A 20,000-nucleotide genomic window follows, 5' to 3' on the forward strand; every position below is an offset into this window, starting at 1 on the left:
TCATTTAATATTATTCGTCTTCATCCCTATCTTATTCCCCTCTCCCTTTCCATTACGAACTGCCATTCTCTCTCTCTCTCTCTCTCTCTCTCTCTCTCTCTCTCTCCAATTAAGCTCGCTCAACCATTTCTTCCCCTTCCTCCTCTTTCACTCACTCACTCCGCCACTCTCCGTTCAGATTCTCTCTCTCTCTCTCTCTCTCTCTCTCTCTCTCTCTCTCTCTCTCTCTCTCTCTCTAAGTGCCTTCAAAAACAGCCTTTATTCCACATCCCTTCATCCTCCTTTCATCTTATACCAAATCTCTCTTATGTCTCCACCACCACCACCACCACCTCTCTCTCTCTCTCTCTCTCTCTCTCAGTCACATACCACCCAGATCATTTCCTTCTCTCCCAATCATCTCTTCCTCATGACACTGGTCCTTCCTTGTTATCAACCACCTCTCTTCTACCTCCTTACTCTCCACTCCTTCACCCTCTCCCAACCAACCCTCCCACTCATTATGTCTTCCTCTCCCTTTTCATTCACATACCATCTTTCCCATTTCATTCTCTTCCTCCCTTCTTACATTTTATTCACCCTCCTAACCAACCTCTTCTCCTGTCCCACATTTCTCCTTACTCAAAATAATCAAAGTATCCCTTCTTCTTAACCTTAATCCTCTCTTCTTTTACATATCTTCTGCCAATGTCCTTCTCGTCCTCTCCTCCCGCTCCTCTCCTTTCTTTCTTCTCCCATTATTTTCCCTTCCAAACAATCTTCTCTCTTTTATCTTCATTCTCTCTCTCTCTCTCTCTCTCTCTCTCTCTCTCTCTCTCTCTCTCATCCATCCTACTAGTATCATTACTACTTCAGTCAACAATCACTTTCATTTCCTTCCTTCGCTTGCTCTTCCCCATTCATTCTGCTTCCTAATCAATTTCCTCCCCCCTTCCTCTCGTCTCTCCACTCCCTCCTACTCCCTCCCCTTCTCATTATCTCTCTCACTCTCATCCTTCAGAATTTATCCTTCTCTTCCTTTCCTCTCTTCTTTCATTATCAGTCCTTCCCTTCCTCTTCCCCTTTCATTCACCCTCTGGTTCATTCTCCTCTCTCTCCTGTCTCTTCATTCCTTCCTTCCTTCCCCTAACCCTCTCTCTGCTTATAACCCCCCCCCTCTCTCTCTCTCTCAAATTCCACGCTTCCCATTTCCTTCTCTTCTCCCCCTTTCCTACTTTCTCTTACCCTTTTATTCCTCCTCCTAATCAGTCTTTTCTCTTCTCTCTCCCTTCTCTCCACTCCCTTCCTCCTTCCCACTTACCCTCCTCCTTATTCGGTGCTCTAATATTCCTCTTTGTAAACCATGTCGCTCTGATTCTCTCTCTCTCTCTCTCTCTGCATTATTTCTTCGTTCATCCCATTCATTTTGTTTGCTGTTATTCTCCTTCATTTAGCCTCATCTTCTTTCTGTCCTTTTCCTCCTACTATCATATGGTTGATATCCAATTTTATCCCCACTCTACCCACGTATTCATAAACTCTCTCTCTCTCTCTCTCTCTCTCTCTCTCTCTCTCTCTCTCCAATTACCAGAAAAGATGACCAATGCAACAAAATCACCAACCTCCATCACTCTTTACGTATCCATTCTATTTTTCCCCTCGCTTCCCCTCTACTCTCTCTCCCCTTCCTTTCGGCAGGGGAGAGCAATAAGGCAGGGTGTAGCAGCAGCCATAAGTCAGCGGTAATGGAGGCTGGTGAGGCAGGGTGAGGCAGGTCGCTTGTGCATATATAATGTATGTTTAGCAAGGAGGCGAAGGAGAGAGGTGAGGAGAGGGTGGGAATGAATGTGTGTGGGGGGGAAGGGAGGGGGAACAGGTTATGGGTGTGTAGATTGGAGTGGATGATTGAGAGAGAGAGAGAGAGAGAGAGAGAGAGAGAGAGATCGTACGGTCGTTTAAGATGGTCTGTCTTTAATGTTTCACTGAAAAATTGCTACTCACTTACAGAATATTGGCAAAGAATAATAAATCAGAACTCCCCTGCTCCACCCTCTCGAGTCCTTAAAAATTCACAGTATTGACTAAAATTTAACCACACCACCAAACAGGACTACAATTCTGGATATTTCATCAGAAGAGTAGAAAACTGTATATATATGAACAAAAATATAATTAACAGTACTATAATCAACATTAACATTACTTTCTCTGCTTATTAATTCTTGGCTTCTATGAATAACACATGAAAAGGAATTTTTGACTACTAATTATGCACCTAGAAGTAAATCTAACATATATACTACAAATTTTCCACTGTAATTCTCTACTCAGTAACAACGAATAACGCTGGAAAATAAACTGAATCATACTTCTGTGTTTTACGTACGAAATAACCGTAAAACCTACCTGGCAAAAGGCCTATTAAAAAAATGGGGTGTTTTTTCAGTCATTTCAGATATCTTGATCTTGAGTCACATTTATAGTTCTATATCTGAAACGTATTACTACATTTTTGCCATAGTTACACCGTCCATCATTCTATCCTTTGTCCTTCCAAAATAGTATATATACCCTAGGATAGACTTTGCGAATTTCGAAGGATTGATAGGCTTCTTTGACATGTTCACTATCTGAGGTCTTTAATGACGAAGGGAATTGTGTGGTGGTGACCTAATGTGAAAAAATCGTCATCACAGTAAAAGGCCAATGAATAGGACTGATCCAGCCTCTTCCATGCACCACTAGCATCGGCTGTGAATTATGAGGCGGAGACAAGTCCAAAAGAAAAAGAAGAGTAAGAGGGGGAGTGGGAGGGAGTCGACTAGGAGTGTGAGTGAGGGTGTGAGGGTGAGAGGTGGGATGCATTGAGAGAAAAGTGAGGAGACAAGAGACAGGAATATAAGTAGATAGAAAGGTAGATAGATACACTGACAGACTGAGAGACACACAAAGACAAACAATTACTTAGACAGAGAGAAAGACACAGCGGGGAAGAGAGGAGGTTGGGAAGTGAGGGAGTAAAGGGAGAAGGAGGGGGTAGGGAGAGAGAGAAAGAGAGGGAGGGGTAGGGGAGGAGGCAGGAAGAGGAAGGTGAAGTGTTTTATTTCTCCCTGCCAAATGGAGAGGGAAAGGGGAGATGAGAAGGGGAGATGAAGGGCAAGAGGAGGAGAGAGGAAATGTAGGCAGTAGAAGAAAATGAGAGAGAGAGAGAGAGAGAGAGAGAGAGAGAGAGAGAGAGAGAGAGAGAGAGAAATCATGACTTAATTATATGTAAACACCAGCATAGGGTAGATATGTTCATAATGAGTCAAAAACATACCAGACTGAAAATACATGTGCAGCTATATAAATACACATACATATACATACACTAAAAACTTACAAACACCTTCATTTACACACGTGCAAAGTTTCATATACATTACACACACATACAGACAATCACAAATACACACCTACACACATACAAACAGGTACATATTATAAAGCTATGAATACACACACACACACACCACACACACACACACACATGTATATATATATATATATATATATATATATATATATATATATATATATATATATATATATATATATATTTTTAGACACAGGTAACTTAGACACTTATGAACACACACACACACACACACACACACACACACACACACACACACACACACACACACACACACAAACACACACGAACACACAAACAATTGCATAGACAGCTGGAAAATGGCTGAATAGAAAACTAATTGCATTTGGATTCTGTCTAGTGGTTTTAATTGCTTTAAAGCACGTGATTAATGTAGCTGATTAAACTCGCGTCAACACGATGTCCCACGCACGCACGTAAGCAAATACACACGCACGCAAGCAACATAAATACATACATATACATACATACATACACACACAGTACATATGCACGAACACACGCAACTATATATATATATATATATATATATATATATATATATATACACACACAAATCTCTCTTAAACACAGGGCAACACATTGTTATTGTCAAACCATACTCTCTCTCTCTCTCTCTCTCTTTCTCTCTCTCTCTCTCTCTCTCTCTCTCTCACACACACACACACACAAATAGCCAGCTGGTGTCAGTGAGAGGAGAGACGCAATTAGTTAGTTCGAAAAAAAGAAGAGAAAAGAGAGTGAAAAAGAAACTGACTAAGGCTATCCCAGCTTCCAGCCAATCCTAGTTACTCTCTCTCTCTCCAATTAACTGACGACTGAGATACTGAAACGTGGGGCGTAGGGTCCGAAGACTTTCTTCACTTTAGATATACTGAGAACGCGGCTATTTTTTTTACCCTCTTTGGAGTATGCCATTCCCTGTGAAACTTCTTCGTGATTATTTTTCTCCTCTTTTCGCAACACTCTTGGGCTCCTATCATTCACTCAGCTGAATAAAATCGTCTCGTGTTATCCAGAGTAAAATATACTGTATATACAGTATAGTTGTCCCGGCCGTGAGTGGGTTAATGGTATGAACATTATCACTCCCAGGGCCCTATACTCACTCTCAGTTGAACAAAATCATCTGGCGTTGGATGAAATGGAATACTAGAGTTGCCCCCGCCATTTAAGTGCTGCCATTACCACTGGACAATTCGATGGCTTGATGGCTTGATCCCATACTGAATCATAGGTATTTTTATTTATTTATTTTTTTTGAACGTCCATTTATTTTTGCTGAGAATTATTTAGTTATATTGTACATGTCATTTTCCTTCTGTTATGTAGCGTTACGACAGTAGACAAATGGATCAGTTTATGGAACAAAGCACGTTATATATATTATTAATAATGTTCTTTCCATTTCTACTTTGCTTTATATTTTACCGACTTCACCTTCCTCTTACTTACTTTGTCATGTTCAAAATTCTCTCTCTCTCTCTCTCTCTCTCTCTCTCTCTCTCTCTCTCTCTCCCATTTATCCTCTCTAATTCCTTCCACTTCTACCTTCTGCGTTTCCTTACTCCATCTCTTCATTTTTTTTTTTCTTTTCGCACGACTCGCTGCTCTTACTCAACCTCCTTCTTCTCTCGGTTTTCACTCTAATCTCTCTCTCTCTCTCTCTCTCTCTCTCTCTCTCTCTCTTTCTGTCTCCTATTTCGTCCTAAAAATTCTCTCGTTTCGTTTCCTCTCACAATCACCACCTCTCCTTTTCCCTCTTTCACTCCTCTCTCTCCTCGATCTCGTTTTTGTCTTTATTCTTTCGTTTTTTAATTATTTTCCTCTCTTTCCCTCTTCTTCTTTCTTTAGGCTTACTTAATTATTCTCACCTTTCCTCTGCCTTTATGCTCCGATCTCTCTTACCTGTCCTGGCCATTCCATTCTTTCTCTTTATTCTATTATCAATATCCTCCCTTTATTATCTTCTCTTTTTATTATCTTCTTTTCTCTATCTTCCGTTCTTTGGTTCCTTCCTTCCTTTTCTTTGTCATTTTTATTCTTATTTTCCAATCAGTACTTTTCTCCTTGCCTCTTTTTTCATTATTCCCTGTCACCCTTAAATCTCCTATACTCTCCCCTCTCTTTTTTTTCTCTCTCTTTTCTCTTTTTTCCCGTCTCATCCTACTGTAAAGCATTTATTTTCCCTCTCCCTTTCTCACCCTTCAATCTCCCCCTCCCAGTTTTCTTCTTTCTTAATTTCTCTCTCCCTTTTTCCTACTGGCTCACCTTCCCCTTCTCATCTGCTTCAGCCTTTCTTTCTCTCTTTTCCTTCCTCTTCTCTCACATTTCACTCTCCCCTTTCGCCTCCCCCTCCTCCTTCTCTTCCCCCTCCCCCTTCTCCTCCCCTTCCCTCTGCCTCCTTCCCACTTACTATCCCCTTTATTGCATTTTAAAACTTTTTACACAACAACTGACTCGTACTCTCTCTCTCTCTCTCTCTCTCTCTCTCTCTCACACACACACACACACACACACACACACACACACACACACACATTCCACGTACCAGTTTCAGTTCTCTCGCTTTCTTCTCCACTGTTGTCCTGCCTTCCTTCTTCGGTCCCTCACTTCTCTTTTTTCTGTCCTTCCCTATTTAATAATTTTCTGCTCCTCTTTACTCTCTTACTTGTACTCAGTCTCTCTCCCTCTCACTCTTTCCGGGATCTTTATCTCCCTTCCCCCTTCCATCTTCTTCCTTCTTCTTCTGCTTCCTCATTCGCTTCCTGTCTCTCCATTCATTCCTTGTATTGATCGTGTATTTCACTCCTTCTGCTTCTTTCATTTCTCGCTTTTTCCTCCTTCAACCTCCACACCTCTTCTTTGCTTTTTAGTTCTGTCTTCCTCGTTCTACCTCATCCTCTCTCTCTCTCTCTCTCTCTCCTTCCCCCGTAAGCTAGACAATTTTCTCCTTTTTTCTCTCGAACTTCCCATCTTGGTAATGAAGTTTGTAAGGGGAGACACTGTAAGAAAAGGAAAGTGAGGGGAGAGGGTGAGTGAGAAAGTGAGACAGGGGAAACAGTGAGAGAGAGTGCGAGAGAGGGTGAAAGTGTTTTTGGAGAGATGGAGCGGGGGACGGCGTGAAAGAGGGAAAGACTGTGTAATGGAGAGTCAGAGTGAGGGAATGAAGGGAGGGGGGGGGGAAAGCGAGGGAAAGAAAGAAAGGGAGGGGGATAGCGAAGAAGATAAAGAAAGAGGAAGTAAGGTGAGAGGGGTTGAATTACTGGGGAGAATGGGTGTGTGGGGAGGGCATAAGAGTGAGTGGGGAGAGCATAAGAATGAGTGGGAAGGGCATAAACGTGAATGGTTATGGACTGATTGAGGAGAGGGTGGGTGGTGAAACTGTGAGCTGAGAGGGAGAGTCAGAGAAGGAGGGGAGAGAATGAGTGAGGGTGAAATAGTCTGGGAGGAGAGAATGAGCGTGAGGAGAATGAGGGAAGATAGACAAATTACTGACAGATAGACAGACACAGACAGACGGACAGACAGACAGGCAAATACACAGACATATATATACACATGAATAAATGGATAACAGATATGAATATATAGTATACAGACATGCAGACAAACACGAGAGAGAGAGAGAGAGAGAGAGAGAGAGAGAGAGAGAGAGAGAGAGAGAGAGAGAGAGAGAGAGATCACTTAACGTGCCTAATGACGTGTGTTAATTATTTGTCCTACTGAATGATGTCATTAATTTGGTCCGCCTTACAAGGAGGAGGAGGAGGAGGAGGAGCAGGAAAGAGGGAAGGGGGGATGCAGGGACAGGGAGGGGAGAGGAGCAAAAAGGAGCATAAATCAAGCAGAGTGGCACAGAGGAGAGGAGAAAGGAGACATGAAAAGAAGGACGACAAGAGAAGGAAGAAATGAAGTGAATGAAGGTAAGGAGAGGAGGAAAAAAGGAAAGGGAAGGAAGAAGGAAAGGGATAGAGGGAATATAGGGAAGAAAAGGAACAGAAGGATAGAGAGAAGGAAGTGAGGGGTAAAAGAACGTTGAGAACTGGATGGATGGGAGGAAAAAAAAAAGAGGAGGAGGAGAGAGAAGGAAAGACGGGACAAGGGAGGGAAGAGAGGGAGGGGGAAATGAAGGAAGGACATACAGAAGGAAGTAGGGTACAGGAGGAGAAAGAGAATGGAGAAGGTAGGATGGAGGATGGGCGGTAAAATGAGAGAGAGAGAGAGAGAGAGAGAGAGAGAGAGAGAGAGAGAGAGAGAGTGGAAAGTAAGGGAAGGAAGTACACAGTATGGGAAAGGAGGAGGGAAAGGAAAGGAAAGGAAGAGGGAAGGAATGGAACAAGGGTAGCATACTGAGAGGAAATGACGGAGACAGGAAGGGAGGAAGAGAGGAAATGGAAGACAGGGAGAGATGTGGGGAAAGTGCAGTCGCGAACAATGATATCTAACCACTTTTTTAGCCGAACATTTGTGAAACTCTTATGTGATATTCTGAAAAAGTTGGCTGGGCTCCTAAGATTGCATCACTGGGTTTCATAAGACACTGTTCAGTTTCTCGTTACTTATCGTATTATAGTGGATCGATATTTACGTCCGCCACTGTGTCAAGGTATATTCTAATGAGTCCTGGGATTATAAGGATGAATATACCTGTCTGGAGGTGTAATAGAGAAAAACTACGAGCGAATTATATATCTGAACAGTGAAAAGTGCTGAAAACGAAGAAAGGTATGAGAAAAAGAAGAGAATACAACATGAAAAATAAGAAAGGAGATAAGGAGTGAACAAAAAGAAAAGGAGGGCGGCAAAGATGCAAATTTTTTAAAGATGAGAAGATGGAAAAGAAAATGTACTAAAAGAAAAAAAAAGCAAGAACAGAAAAATGCGAAAAAAATGCAAAAAATTAAAACAGGTAAAGAGGAAAAGAAGAGTAAATGAGACACACACAAAAAAAATAAAGGAAATCAAAAGCAGGAAAAGAAAGAAGTCACAAACGAGAAAAATGAACGTCAGAAGGGAAAATAGGAGACAGAAATAAATTATGGAAAGGCAAGGGTAAGCTGGAAAATAAGAAAAAAGTCACAGAAAGGAAGACTTGTAGACGAAAGCGATCCTCGTAGGAAAAGAAAAAATTGAGTTAGGAGAGAAAACCGTCAGAAAGATGCGATGTGCAAAGGGTGGAAAAAAAAAAGCTTGCAAAGAACACTTCTAGGAAACGAAAAATTGGAGTGGGAAAGAAAAACCGTACGAAGGGTAGGAGTGACGGTCAAAAAAAAAAAATGGGAAAAGAAAACCTGAAGACGAAAAGAATACTCCCGGAAAACGAAAAACTGCTGTAGGAAAGAAAAAAAAAAACCCTGGAAGGTAAAAATGCCACAAGAAAAAGTCATAGGAAAGGAAAACTTGAAGATGTAGGAAAAAGATACGGAAAGGAAAAGTTTGTGCAGAAAAGAGGCAAGCGTGTGTGGTGTGGTGTGGAGGAAACTAGAGCACCCCTTTCTTCCCTCGCGTACCATGTCCTTTAAGTTTAACAGGAGGCTCCAGAAAGTTTAGGCATTTTCAGTTTTAGGGCTGTTGCTACATTCTGGTCCACCAGTATTTTGAAGGGGGGAAGGTGTGTGGGTGTCGGAGTTGGTGTATATTATATATATATATATATATATATATATATATATATATATATATTCTGTTGGCTGTATGACAGTCTGTCTTTTACTGTATCTTGTTCTGTTTGGTGTTAAAGGGATTTTGCCAACACCTTATCCTTGCCGGGATGTGACAGGCACTACAACTACGCTCATGTAAACCCAGGAACATGACACAAAAACCGAGTAAGAAGGGCAGTAGTGTAGTCCATGAGTAGAAAGCACCACCTTGTCTTTGACGCTGGGATGTATGAGCATCTTGTATCAGCGTGGGTTGTATTAGCGTGGGAAGGAATATGTATCTTTCACTGACGAGGAAATAAATGCGTTACAAGCAGCCTCGTATCCCCCACGGCACTGGAGGGTTTTTCTCTACCCTCTAACTGATATCCTTGAAATGGTAAAGATTAGGTCAAGGTCTTGCATGATGATAATGATGATGATGATGATGATGATGATGGTGATGATTACAATGACGACAATGATGTGGAGAATAAATTTCAGTATAATTAAAAATATATATATATATATATATATATATATATATATATATATATATATATATATATATATATATATATATATATATATATATATATATATCTTGAAATGTCCAATGTTCCAAAATAAACTCGTAATGATATAAGTTCAATTAACTTTTTCAGTGCGATGACGCATTTTATTTATTCATCTTACGAGAAAGACAGGAAGACAAGTACAAGAGAAGAGAGATACAGAAGGAATGATGGGGAAAGAAGCAAGACGGAGGGAAGGGGAGGAAGGGAGAGAGGGGAAGGAGGGTAAAGGAAGGCAGAAGGGAATGAGGAAAGAAACTCGAACAGTGTTTTCAGTATCTGCCTGACCGTCCGAAAGGCACTACAAAACAACATAAACTTATTTTCTTCATAAAGTTGTATACAACTAATTAGGTGGGATTAAGGCACGGATTGTGAGAGGGCGAAGGAGCATGTAATTTTCCTCTCTCACTTCTGAAACGAAAATGAACGAGAGAGGGAGGGTGACGAGTGAGAGAGATGCATGGTCTGCTGTGAGATGTCTGAACTCTGCAAGCTGAAAAATACAGCCGTATTTACAAGTAAATGTGTTCATTTACTTCTCAATACAGCCTTTTTTTTTTGCGACGTGTACAATAAATAAATAAACTTCACATACATGGGGCTCTAAACACGATGTTCACACGACAGATCTAATCATACAGTACGACAGTATAGAGTGCATTTTGGGTGCAGCACGGAGCGGTCTCTGGGAGGGTCAAGCAATGAATGAAGAGAAGAAAGAAGGGAAGGAAGAGGAAAGGACTAACAGGAAGGGAAAGGGAGAGAGAGGAGAAGAAAGTGGGGAAGGAATGCAAAGGGAGAAAGATGGGATGAGAGAGAAAGAGGGGAAAGGAGAGGTGAGGGAAGAGGAAAGGACAACGGTGAAGGGGAAGGGGTAGATTAAAGAGAAGTGGTCGGAGAGGAGGGGGGAAAAGGGAAGAAGAAAGATGGGGAGATGAAAGGAGAATGGAAAGGGGACGGAAGTGGTGAGAGGGAGAGGAAAGGGCAAAGAAAACTGGGGAGAGAATGGCAGGAGAGAAAGCCGGACAGGAAAGGGGAAAGGGTAGAGAGGAAAAATATCAAGGAGAAGAGAAGAGAAGGGAAGGGAAGGGGAGAGAGAGAGAGGGAGAGGGAGAGAGAGAGAGAGAGAGAGAGAGAGAGAGAGAGAGAGAGAGAGAGAGAGAGAGAGAGAGAGAGAGAGAGAGAGAGAGAGAGAGAGAGAGAGAGACACTAACTTCCGAGGTTGTGTGAAATGGATTGGTGTGCGTGAGAGTTGTGTGAGGGGCAGTTGTGGTGTCTCCTCTCTCTCTCTCTCTCTCTCTCTCTCTCTCTCCTTTATATCTAATCTTGCCCTCTCCTATTTTGTCTTCCTTCAATTTCTTTCCGTTTATTTCGACCTCTGCTGTCTCTCTTTTTTCTTCACTCTACGCTCTCTCTCTCTCTCTCTTTCTCTTTCATTTAACCCTCTTCCCTCACTTTCCCCAGCGGAGAGGGACTTCCAGATTGCATGCGCTCTCTCTGTCTCTCTCTCTATCTCTCTCTCTCTCTCTCTCTCTCTCAAAACAGATACCAGAGTCCATCCTTAAACAAAGACCCGGGAAAGATAAATAGGTCTGTTGCTTTTTCCTTTTCTTTGTGCCTCTTTACACTCTTTCCAAGCCTGTTTTCTCTTCCATGTTCTTGTCCTTTCGTCCTTTCTTCCCTCCCCCCTTCCTCTCTTCCTTCTCTTTTCTTTCATCCTCCCTTCTTTCATTTTACTTTAATTTTCTTCCTATGATCTTTACACTCCTTCGATGCCCGTTTGTCATCTCCCTGCTACTTTTCCTTGCCTTCCTGTCTCTCCTGTCCTTCCTCTCTTCTTCCCTTTATCTTTTTACGTTACATATGTCACTGATCCTTCCCATCCCTTTATCTTCCCCCACCCTTTGTACCCCTTTATAGTCACTGTTTAACTGCATACCCTCTCCCTTCATTAAGCATTTCTTTAGTACTTTATTTCATCTTCCTACTCATTATTATATCCTCTTTGACTCATCCTACACTACTTCTTTTATACCTCTCTCTCTCTCTCTCTCTCTCTCTCTCTTACTTGTTCCTTCCTTAACTGATATTCCTAGCCAGTGTTTCTCTCTCATATTCCATTTTCCTTGTTACCCTCCCACACACCATTCTCTTCATTCCTTCATTTTTTACTATTACCGTATCTATTAATACACCATTCTTGTTTCATTTCTAAACTCCTTCCAGCCTTCTTTTCTGGATATCGCCCCACTATTTTTTTTCCCTTTCCCTCTCCTTTTCATCGATCTTTACATCATTCTCTTCTCCACGTACGACTCATCTCATCCTACTCCTTTACTGTTTCATTCACCTTCTTAGCTAACTTCCCTGTCCTCTTCCCTCTCCCTTCGAACATACTATCTAAGTTGTCACGCAAGAAGTTGTCTGGCCACTTCCTTTAATAATAACTTGGGATAACAGGAGACCAAATCTAAATATACAGTTTGGTTTTAACCCTCTGCTATGGCGAGTTCCCCTGAGTTGAGTAAAATCGTTTGAAGTTACCCGAAAAAAGGTGAAAAATTCGTTGCCAGTAGGATTTAAACTGGATTTTCCTTAACACTCTTGCTTAGGGTTTCTTGGGCAAAATAAAGACGTTTTAATGTAGTCGGAAGGTGATGCAAAGTTCATAGGTCGTAGAGAAAGGGTTAAGGAACACACACACACACACACACACACACACACACACACACACACACCACTAACATGTATCCTACTGCGTCTCCTTGGGTAAGTACTGTTCTATCCAGCAAAGATTTTCCCAACCAATGCCAATATCAGTTTTATATCTGAGAATAGTTTGTGTGTGTAGGATCAGTCAGATTTCCCTGCACTTCTCTCCATTCCACCCTTCCTCAATCCTGCCAATCCCCTCTCATCCCACGTCTCACTCCCCACACCACTGAGAGAGAGAGAGAGAGAGAGAGAGAGAGAGAGAGAGAGAAGGATTGAAGAGGGGATACACACACACACACACACACACACACACACACACACACACACACACACACACAGGGAGGCGTGGAGGGGTTGCATGTGCTGGTACAGGTACACTCAGGTGTGAACAATGGGGCCTTCTGCAGTGGCTTGGTTCAGGACGCCACTGCAGAAAGGGGGGTGGGGGGCGTGGGGGCGGAGGATGCGTTGGAGAGAGAGAGAGAGAGAGAGAGAGAGAGAGAGGGGTTAGGAAAGAAGGTTGACAGGAGGGAGTGAACAGAATAAAAATGGAACGAAGGTGGGTGGAAGAAGAGATTTTGGGGGTAGGGAAGGGTGGAAGGAAGGAAAGGTGGAGTGCAGACAATGTGGGAGGGGAGGAGAGAGAAGGGTGGGAGATCGAAGGATGGAATAGGGAGGGAGGGAAGGAGAGGGTGGGAGGTCGAAGGGTAGATGGAGGAAAGGGAGCAAGGGCAGGGGATGGGAAGGAAGAACAGAATGATATGAAACGAAGAGTAAAACCAGAGAGAGGAAGTGGCGGAGGGGAGAAAGAGAGGGGTGTGTGCATGCAACTAGCCCCACCCTACCAAGAGGAGCCGTGGGTAGGGGGAAGGCATAGTGGGCTTCAGGCATAATTTGTAGCCTTGGGGGAGAGATTATATATTATTAGTACGTCTCGTGAAAAGCTTAGGTATCATGCAGACTTTCAATGTCAGGCGAGTGTCAGTCATCTACCTGGTAACCCGATATTAAATGATGAACACCTGTCACCGTCCCCACTCAACCAACAGAATTCAGTAAGTGTGGTCTTTATATATTAAACAAATATATTTATAAATGAAATAAAGCACACACACACACACACACACACACACACACACACACACACACACAACACAGACAGATAGATAGATAAACAATACACAGATAGATGAAACCGGAGGACAAGATCACAGATTTTTTTTAGTGTATACAAAAAACCCGTGCAGTGATGGGAAGAGTTATGCCAAACCAGTGCAAGGGTAGCTCAATTATCTGGCTACACGAGGCAAGATGGAATGTTGATTGAGTTACTAGGATCATCCAAGTGGTGTTAGGTGCAGCCAATGTCATCCTGGGTGCCTGAAGGGAAGAGGTGGATCACTAACGCAGAAGAGGTAGATGAATAACGTAGAACTGCTTTTGGCCGATTGAAGGGTGTGTATAGCTCATTCACTTAAACTTGGCAGAGATGATCGTCCTCTTCCAATATCTTTCCCATAGCTCAGTGGCGGAATAAGACAATACTAGACTGTATATCCTTTCCTCAGCACTTCTTTGTGACTAGTAATATAATCTAGCGTTAAACGTTTGGTACAGCTCAGCATTCACGATGAGGAGACGACAATTTTACGCCTAGTTAAAGTGAAAAGAGTACAGTGTAGTTATGTCTGAAGGGAACAATATACTTCAGAAAATGGGAAGAACTATATCCTATTTATTTTAGCTTTGCCGAAAATCGCTATCTCTACACTTTGAATGCTGAGCTGTAACAAAGGATTAATACTAAGATAAGGTGCTAGTCACGAAGAAGTGCTTTGGCAAATATGTAGGGCCGTATTTACGTTCTTATTCTGCTCCTGAGCTACGTGATACGAGCTGCAAAAGGACAAAAATTTGGGCCAAGTTAAGGTGAACCAGCTATAACAAGATTAGAATTTTTTTTATGTAACCCCCAGAATAATGGATGGCACAGTAACAAGTTTGGAACTGTCTCCCTCTGCCTGTATTTCCTACTGCCTATGACCTCCAGTTTTTCAAACGCAGTGTTTCCAGGAATCTCCAAATGAACGGATCTTGAATTTGGCTCTCTGTTATCTTGTTTTTTTTTTTTTTTGTCTTGGAGGGAGTAATCTTGAGGACTCCTTGCCTTTGATTCCTACTTTCTTGCATAAAAAAAAAGACGCAAAGATCTCTGCTTGTGAATAATATGGAGTCTATATGACAGTTATGTATCTTCTCCACCACTGCGACTCTTCACTTTCCCCACCTGGAATGTCATCATAACCACTGTCCTCATATTCACCATCATAAGGGAAATATCATCACCATCACCCTTATCTTCATTTTCATCTCCATTTTTCATCATCTACAACTATCACTACCATCCTTAAACACCGCCACCACTGCCACCACTACCACACCACCACCATCACACCCAGTCTCTCCTCGTCCCTTAACCCCACCAGTAACTGCCTTCCGTTCCACCCACGCCTATAAAACACCACTTCGCAAAATGCACAGCAAGGAATCTATAACAACGTGCTTCAGGAAACATATCGAGGCAAGGGGTGAAAGATAATACAGTGTTTGTGATTGTGGCTCTCTCCTGCTGTCGTCTACTTCTTTCTCTCTCTCTCTCTCTCTCTCTCTCTCTCTGGAGGTATAAGTTTGTCCTTGGGGAGGACGAGTGCTGTGTCTACTTGATTTTTGTTTCCCACTCCTTCTCATTCTCTCTCTCTCTCTCTCTCTCTCTCTCTCTCTCTCTCTCTCTCTGCAATAGCTGGCGTAGTTTGTCCTAAGGGAGAAAGCATGGTGTGTGTACTTGATTTTTCCTCCCCTCTCCCCTCTGTCACTTTACTTTCAATTCTCTCTCTCTCTCTCTCTCTCTCTCTCTCTCTCTCTCTCTCTCTCTCTCTCTCTCTCCTATTAATTGCTCTTTAATGTGTGTGTGTGTGTGTGTGTGTGTGTGTGTGTGTGTGTGTGTGTGTGTGTGTGTGTGTGTGTGTGTGTGTGTGTGTGTGAAAATATATGCACAAGTGTGAGTAGGCAGGTAATAAAAAAAGAAAATTCAGAGAGAGAGAGAGAGAGAGAGAGAGAGAGAGAGAAAGATCGAGCAAAGACAACTGAGACAAATCAATAGAGCGAGTACAGAGAGCTATTTTTCATCTGCCTGAGTCAAAAAAAAAAAAAACTGAGTCAAAAAAAAAAAAAAAAAAAAATCAGTCATTATTGGAAGGTGTCTGGAATTAAGCCCGTCTTAAGCCCGCCGTACCGAGGGGATTTACCTACCTTCAATGATTTATGTGCATTTTTGATCGATCTCACTCCCAACACTCGCTCACTTTCTCTCTCTCTCTCTCTCTCTCTCTCTCTCTCTCTCATCTGGAACTTTTCTTCTCTACTGCTTTATCACTCATACTTTTCCTTATATTATCTAGTACGCATCTAAGTGTGTGTGTGTGTGTGTGTGTGTGTGTGTGTGTGTGTGTGTGTGTGTGTGTGATCCCTTTCTTCTCCAATCCTTCTTTTCCTTTTTTCTTCCCTCTCTCAAACCCCCCCTCCAACATCTCTCTCTCTCTCTCTCTCTCTCTCTCTCTCTCTCTCTCCCGTACTGTATTAATCTACCAATTTATCTACCAATCGCTGTCCACCTACCTATCAGTCTATCTATTAATTCATCAGAACGAAGAGGTGCAAGCCAATCAGACTGAGTAATTAAGCTTCCCTCAAACTATAAACAAAATTCAGTCATGCCATCACCCTAACCACCCTCTTTCTCTCTCCCTCCTTTCAGAACGAGGAGGTGGTGGCCAATCAGAGTGCGGGCGTGATCCTGAGTGGCAACAGTCTGGTGCTGCAACAGGTGGAGAGGGAGAGTGCCGGAGAGTACACCTGCTCCGCCACTAACTCTCAGGGCACCCAGATGTCAAACCCCGTCAGGCTCGACATTATGTGTAAGTATCTGATGGGATAAGTCAAGAACTCGCGCGAACAGACAGACAAATATTTAAATGGACAGACATGATTGACTGACGGGAAGTACACCTGCTTCGCCGCTAACTTTCAAGTAACCCAGATGTCAAACTCCCTCAGGCTGGATATAATGTGTGTGTACCTGATGAGCTTCTTTACTTTTCTTGTCTTAGTGTTCCAGGTATGTCATTCAATAGCCACTGTGTGTGTGTGTGTGTGTGTGTGTGTGTGTGTGTGTGTGTGTGTGTGTGTGTGTGTGTGTGTGTGTGTGTGTGTGTGTGTGTGTGTGTGTGTGTGTGTGTGTGTGTGTGTGTGTGTGTGTGTGTGTGTGTGTGTGTGTGTGTGTGTGTGTGTACCTGGATAAGTCAGTGGACAGACACACATGTAGACGGTCATCAAAATTTACATACATAATCGTAAACACACGGTAAGAGGGAAACATAAGGGCAGTAGGAGAGAACATTAAATGACGGAGGACGAGAGGATATAAAACAGAAGTTCAGAGTAATACAAAGCTGGAGAATACATCTGCCTGTCACCTCCACTCAGTCCACTCACACGCCCCAACCCATTAGCCTGGATATTACGTGAGAGTCTAATGGTTAATGGGGGTAGGGCTGAGAGGCTGATGGAAAAGGAGATATAGGAAAAAATTATGTCTGAAGACTGAATAATGACTAAAGGTGACAGGATCCAGAACAATATGCTACAAGAAAATATATGGCAAGAAGACTGAAACAGACAGAAGCTCAGTAGAGTGCATACCTCTGACATGGTAATTCATAAGGCATTTTTCAGGTCGACTAACAAGATATCATTTTAACCTTAATTGTGAAAATACCAGAAGATTTTCCACACCATGAGAAACGTAAGGTACTGAAGAGATTTAAAACAAACCATGAACCCTTTCTGCTACGAGGTTTTCAATAAGCTAAATACAATTATCTGTGAGTGGCAAAAATAAATGAACAGATAAATACGGCAACGAAGTGAAGGAGTTAATTCCTTGAACCCATGCACTCACAATAACTTTATTCTAACTACAACCAGACGATTTTATGGAGCCTACGAAGAACAATTGGTAATAGATTCAGATGGCATTATATCCCTTGTTACGAGAGGTGTGCCCACAGCTGAATAAACGCGTCTTGGGGAAGAAGGAATGCAGTGAAAACAAGGCACCCTCGAGTTGTTGTTATTGTTGTTGTTATTGCTGCAGCCCTAGGTTCATCTGAATGTAAACCTGGTGGACTGCAGACTGAAAATGTCCATCACCCTCCATTCGAGGGACGGAAGAATCTCCATACTTATAGTGGTTACCTTTCTCCCTCTCTCTCTCTCTCTCTCTCTCTCTCTCTCTCTCTCTCTCACACACACACACACACACCTCCTACATATGCATTCCACTATCCTCTATCCTCTATGACCCTGAAGCCCATCAGGATCTTACACATAATACCCAGCGCGGCGGGTTTGGATATATCCCTCCTCCTCTCTCTCTCTCTCTCTCTAACTTACTTACCTACCAGCTATAGTGCTTGCCTACCTACCTACGTACTTGTCTTTCTCTATCCATCTATTACTCAATCTATCTACCTACCTATCTACTTACAATAATGAAACCACACCATAATCGTCACGATTCCTGCCTTATTCCCTTCAGTAATATGATGCTGAGAGAGAGAGAGAGAGAGAGAGAGAGAGAGAGAGAGAGAGAGAGAGAGAGAGAGAGAGAGAGAGAGAGAGAGAGGCCTGTATTTTTCTGCCCACTTGAATTTGTCTTTTTTCCGGCCAAACAATGACGTATTCTTAACAATAATATCCTTCCTATTCAGACGATTTCTTAAGCACTGAAGAAATTATATAAAACTGCAGCATTAAATATAGCCTACATTAACCCCTCCACCACCAGGGCCTTCTCCTGAGCTGAGTAAAATCGTCAGGTAGAAGGAAGAAAAATTAAGTCTGTCAGTATTTATTTATTCTTATATGCCTGTGTATCAATATTTACGTTTGTTATCACTACTCCTCTGTCTGACTGTCTATCCACCAGTTGTGACCCTCCTCCTGTCTACCCAGAGTATGTCTTTTATCTATATATCTATTTATCTATCTGTATCATTCTGTCCATCGATTTTTTTGTGTATCATTTTGTACCTGTGTATGTGTGTATATTTATTTAGGTGTGTCTGTCTGTTTGTCTGTCCAACTGACTGTATCTATCCATCTATCTATCACTCAGTATCTTGCTTACATACACATTCATTTCAGTGTCAAACTATGTATGTATGTATGTATGTATATACTATTATCTATCTATCTACCTATCTATCTTTATATCTATCCCCAGTGTGGGAAGCGAGCGGGTGAATGTGCCTCGCTCACATTAAGGTGGGATTGACAGTCGGAATGGGAGAGGCTGCACTCTCTCTCTCTCTCTCTCTCTCTCTCTCTCACTCACTCACACACACACACACACACACACACACACACACACACACACACAGCTTGGTAGGGGTACGTCCGGAAATAGTTTTTATTGCTTTCATTTTATCTTTATGCATCTGATTCTGTACACAAACTACGAAGCCCGTTCCCGAAGTCCAATAGTCCACATGCGGAACAACAAACGAAAGAAGGAAGGAAAGCAGGCAGAAAGGAAGGAAGAAGAAAGGAAGGGAGGGAGAGAGGAAGGGAGGAAGGAAGGAAGGAAACATGGAAGGAAGGAAGGGCAAGAATCAACAAAGGATTACAAGGACTGAGAAAATGCATTAATGAAAAAAATATAATGAGTGACTGCATGAAACGGAAGGAAGAAAGGAACGAAAGGAAAGGAAAGGAAAGGAAAGGAAGGAAGGAAGGAAGGAAGAAAAGGAAAGGGAAGGGAAGGGAAAGGGAAGGGAAGGGAAGGGAAGGAGGAAGGAAAGGGAAGAAAAAGAGTAAAAGAAAGAAGGGGAAAGCCATACCTAAATGAAATAACAATGGAAAAGGAAATCTGAACAATGAATATGGGAATGGAAGAATAAGGAAAGAAAGAAGTGGAAGAATTAAGATGAAGAACGGAGAGAGAGAGAGAGAGAGAGAGAGAGAGAGAGAGAGAGAGAGAGAGAGAGAGAGAGAGAGAGAGAGAGATGAAGGAGAGATCAAGAAGAAAAGAGGAAGGGAGAATAAGATGCAAGGAAGAGGACAGCGGGATTAAGCAGGAAGAAAGAAGTGTCAAAGTAAGGAGGAGAGAAAAAACGAAAATATGCACGATGGAAAGAGGGAGAGAGTAAACTGAGAGAGAGGGAGAAGGAAGGACGAAGAGAGTCAGAATGAAGGAGGGAGAGAGAGAGACGGAAGGAGGAAGAGAGAGTCAGAAGGGAGAAGGAAGTGAGAGTAAGGGTGAAGGAAGGAGGAAGGAGGGTAAGGGGCCGTTTAAACAGATTGGAACCATTTACTCGAAAACTTACGTCATCTTCGGAAAACTCAACCAATGGCAACCGTATTGATGTGATTTTCTCCTCTCCATTATAAACACACATACACACACACACACACACACACACACACACACACACACACACACACACACACACAGACGCACCGCACACACACACACACACACAGACGCGCACACACACACACACACACACACACACACACACAGACGCA

The 20,000-nt window shown here is 42.5% G+C and overlaps 1 protein-coding gene across 1 annotated transcript in view; it reads left to right on the top strand.

Annotated features, from left to right (window-relative positions):
• The window catches only part of LOC145411662 (neural cell adhesion molecule 2-like), a 567,063-nt gene that overhangs the window by 398,606 nt on the left and 148,457 nt on the right, over window positions 1-20,000 (top strand). Inside the window, exon 9 of the mRNA XM_080281667.1 lies at window positions 16,168-16,327. Within this exon, the coding sequence (XP_080137793.1) occupies window positions 16,168-16,327 (160 nt within the window). The remainder of the gene's footprint in view (window positions 1-16,167; window positions 16,328-20,000) is intronic.

This window comes from Coenobita brevimanus, chromosome 90 (assembly GCF_032717465.1).
Source record: "Coenobita brevimanus isolate Jiangsu-jjx chromosome 90, ASM3271746v2, whole genome shotgun sequence".
Lineage (NCBI taxonomy): Eukaryota > Metazoa > Arthropoda > Malacostraca > Decapoda > Coenobitidae > Coenobita > Coenobita brevimanus.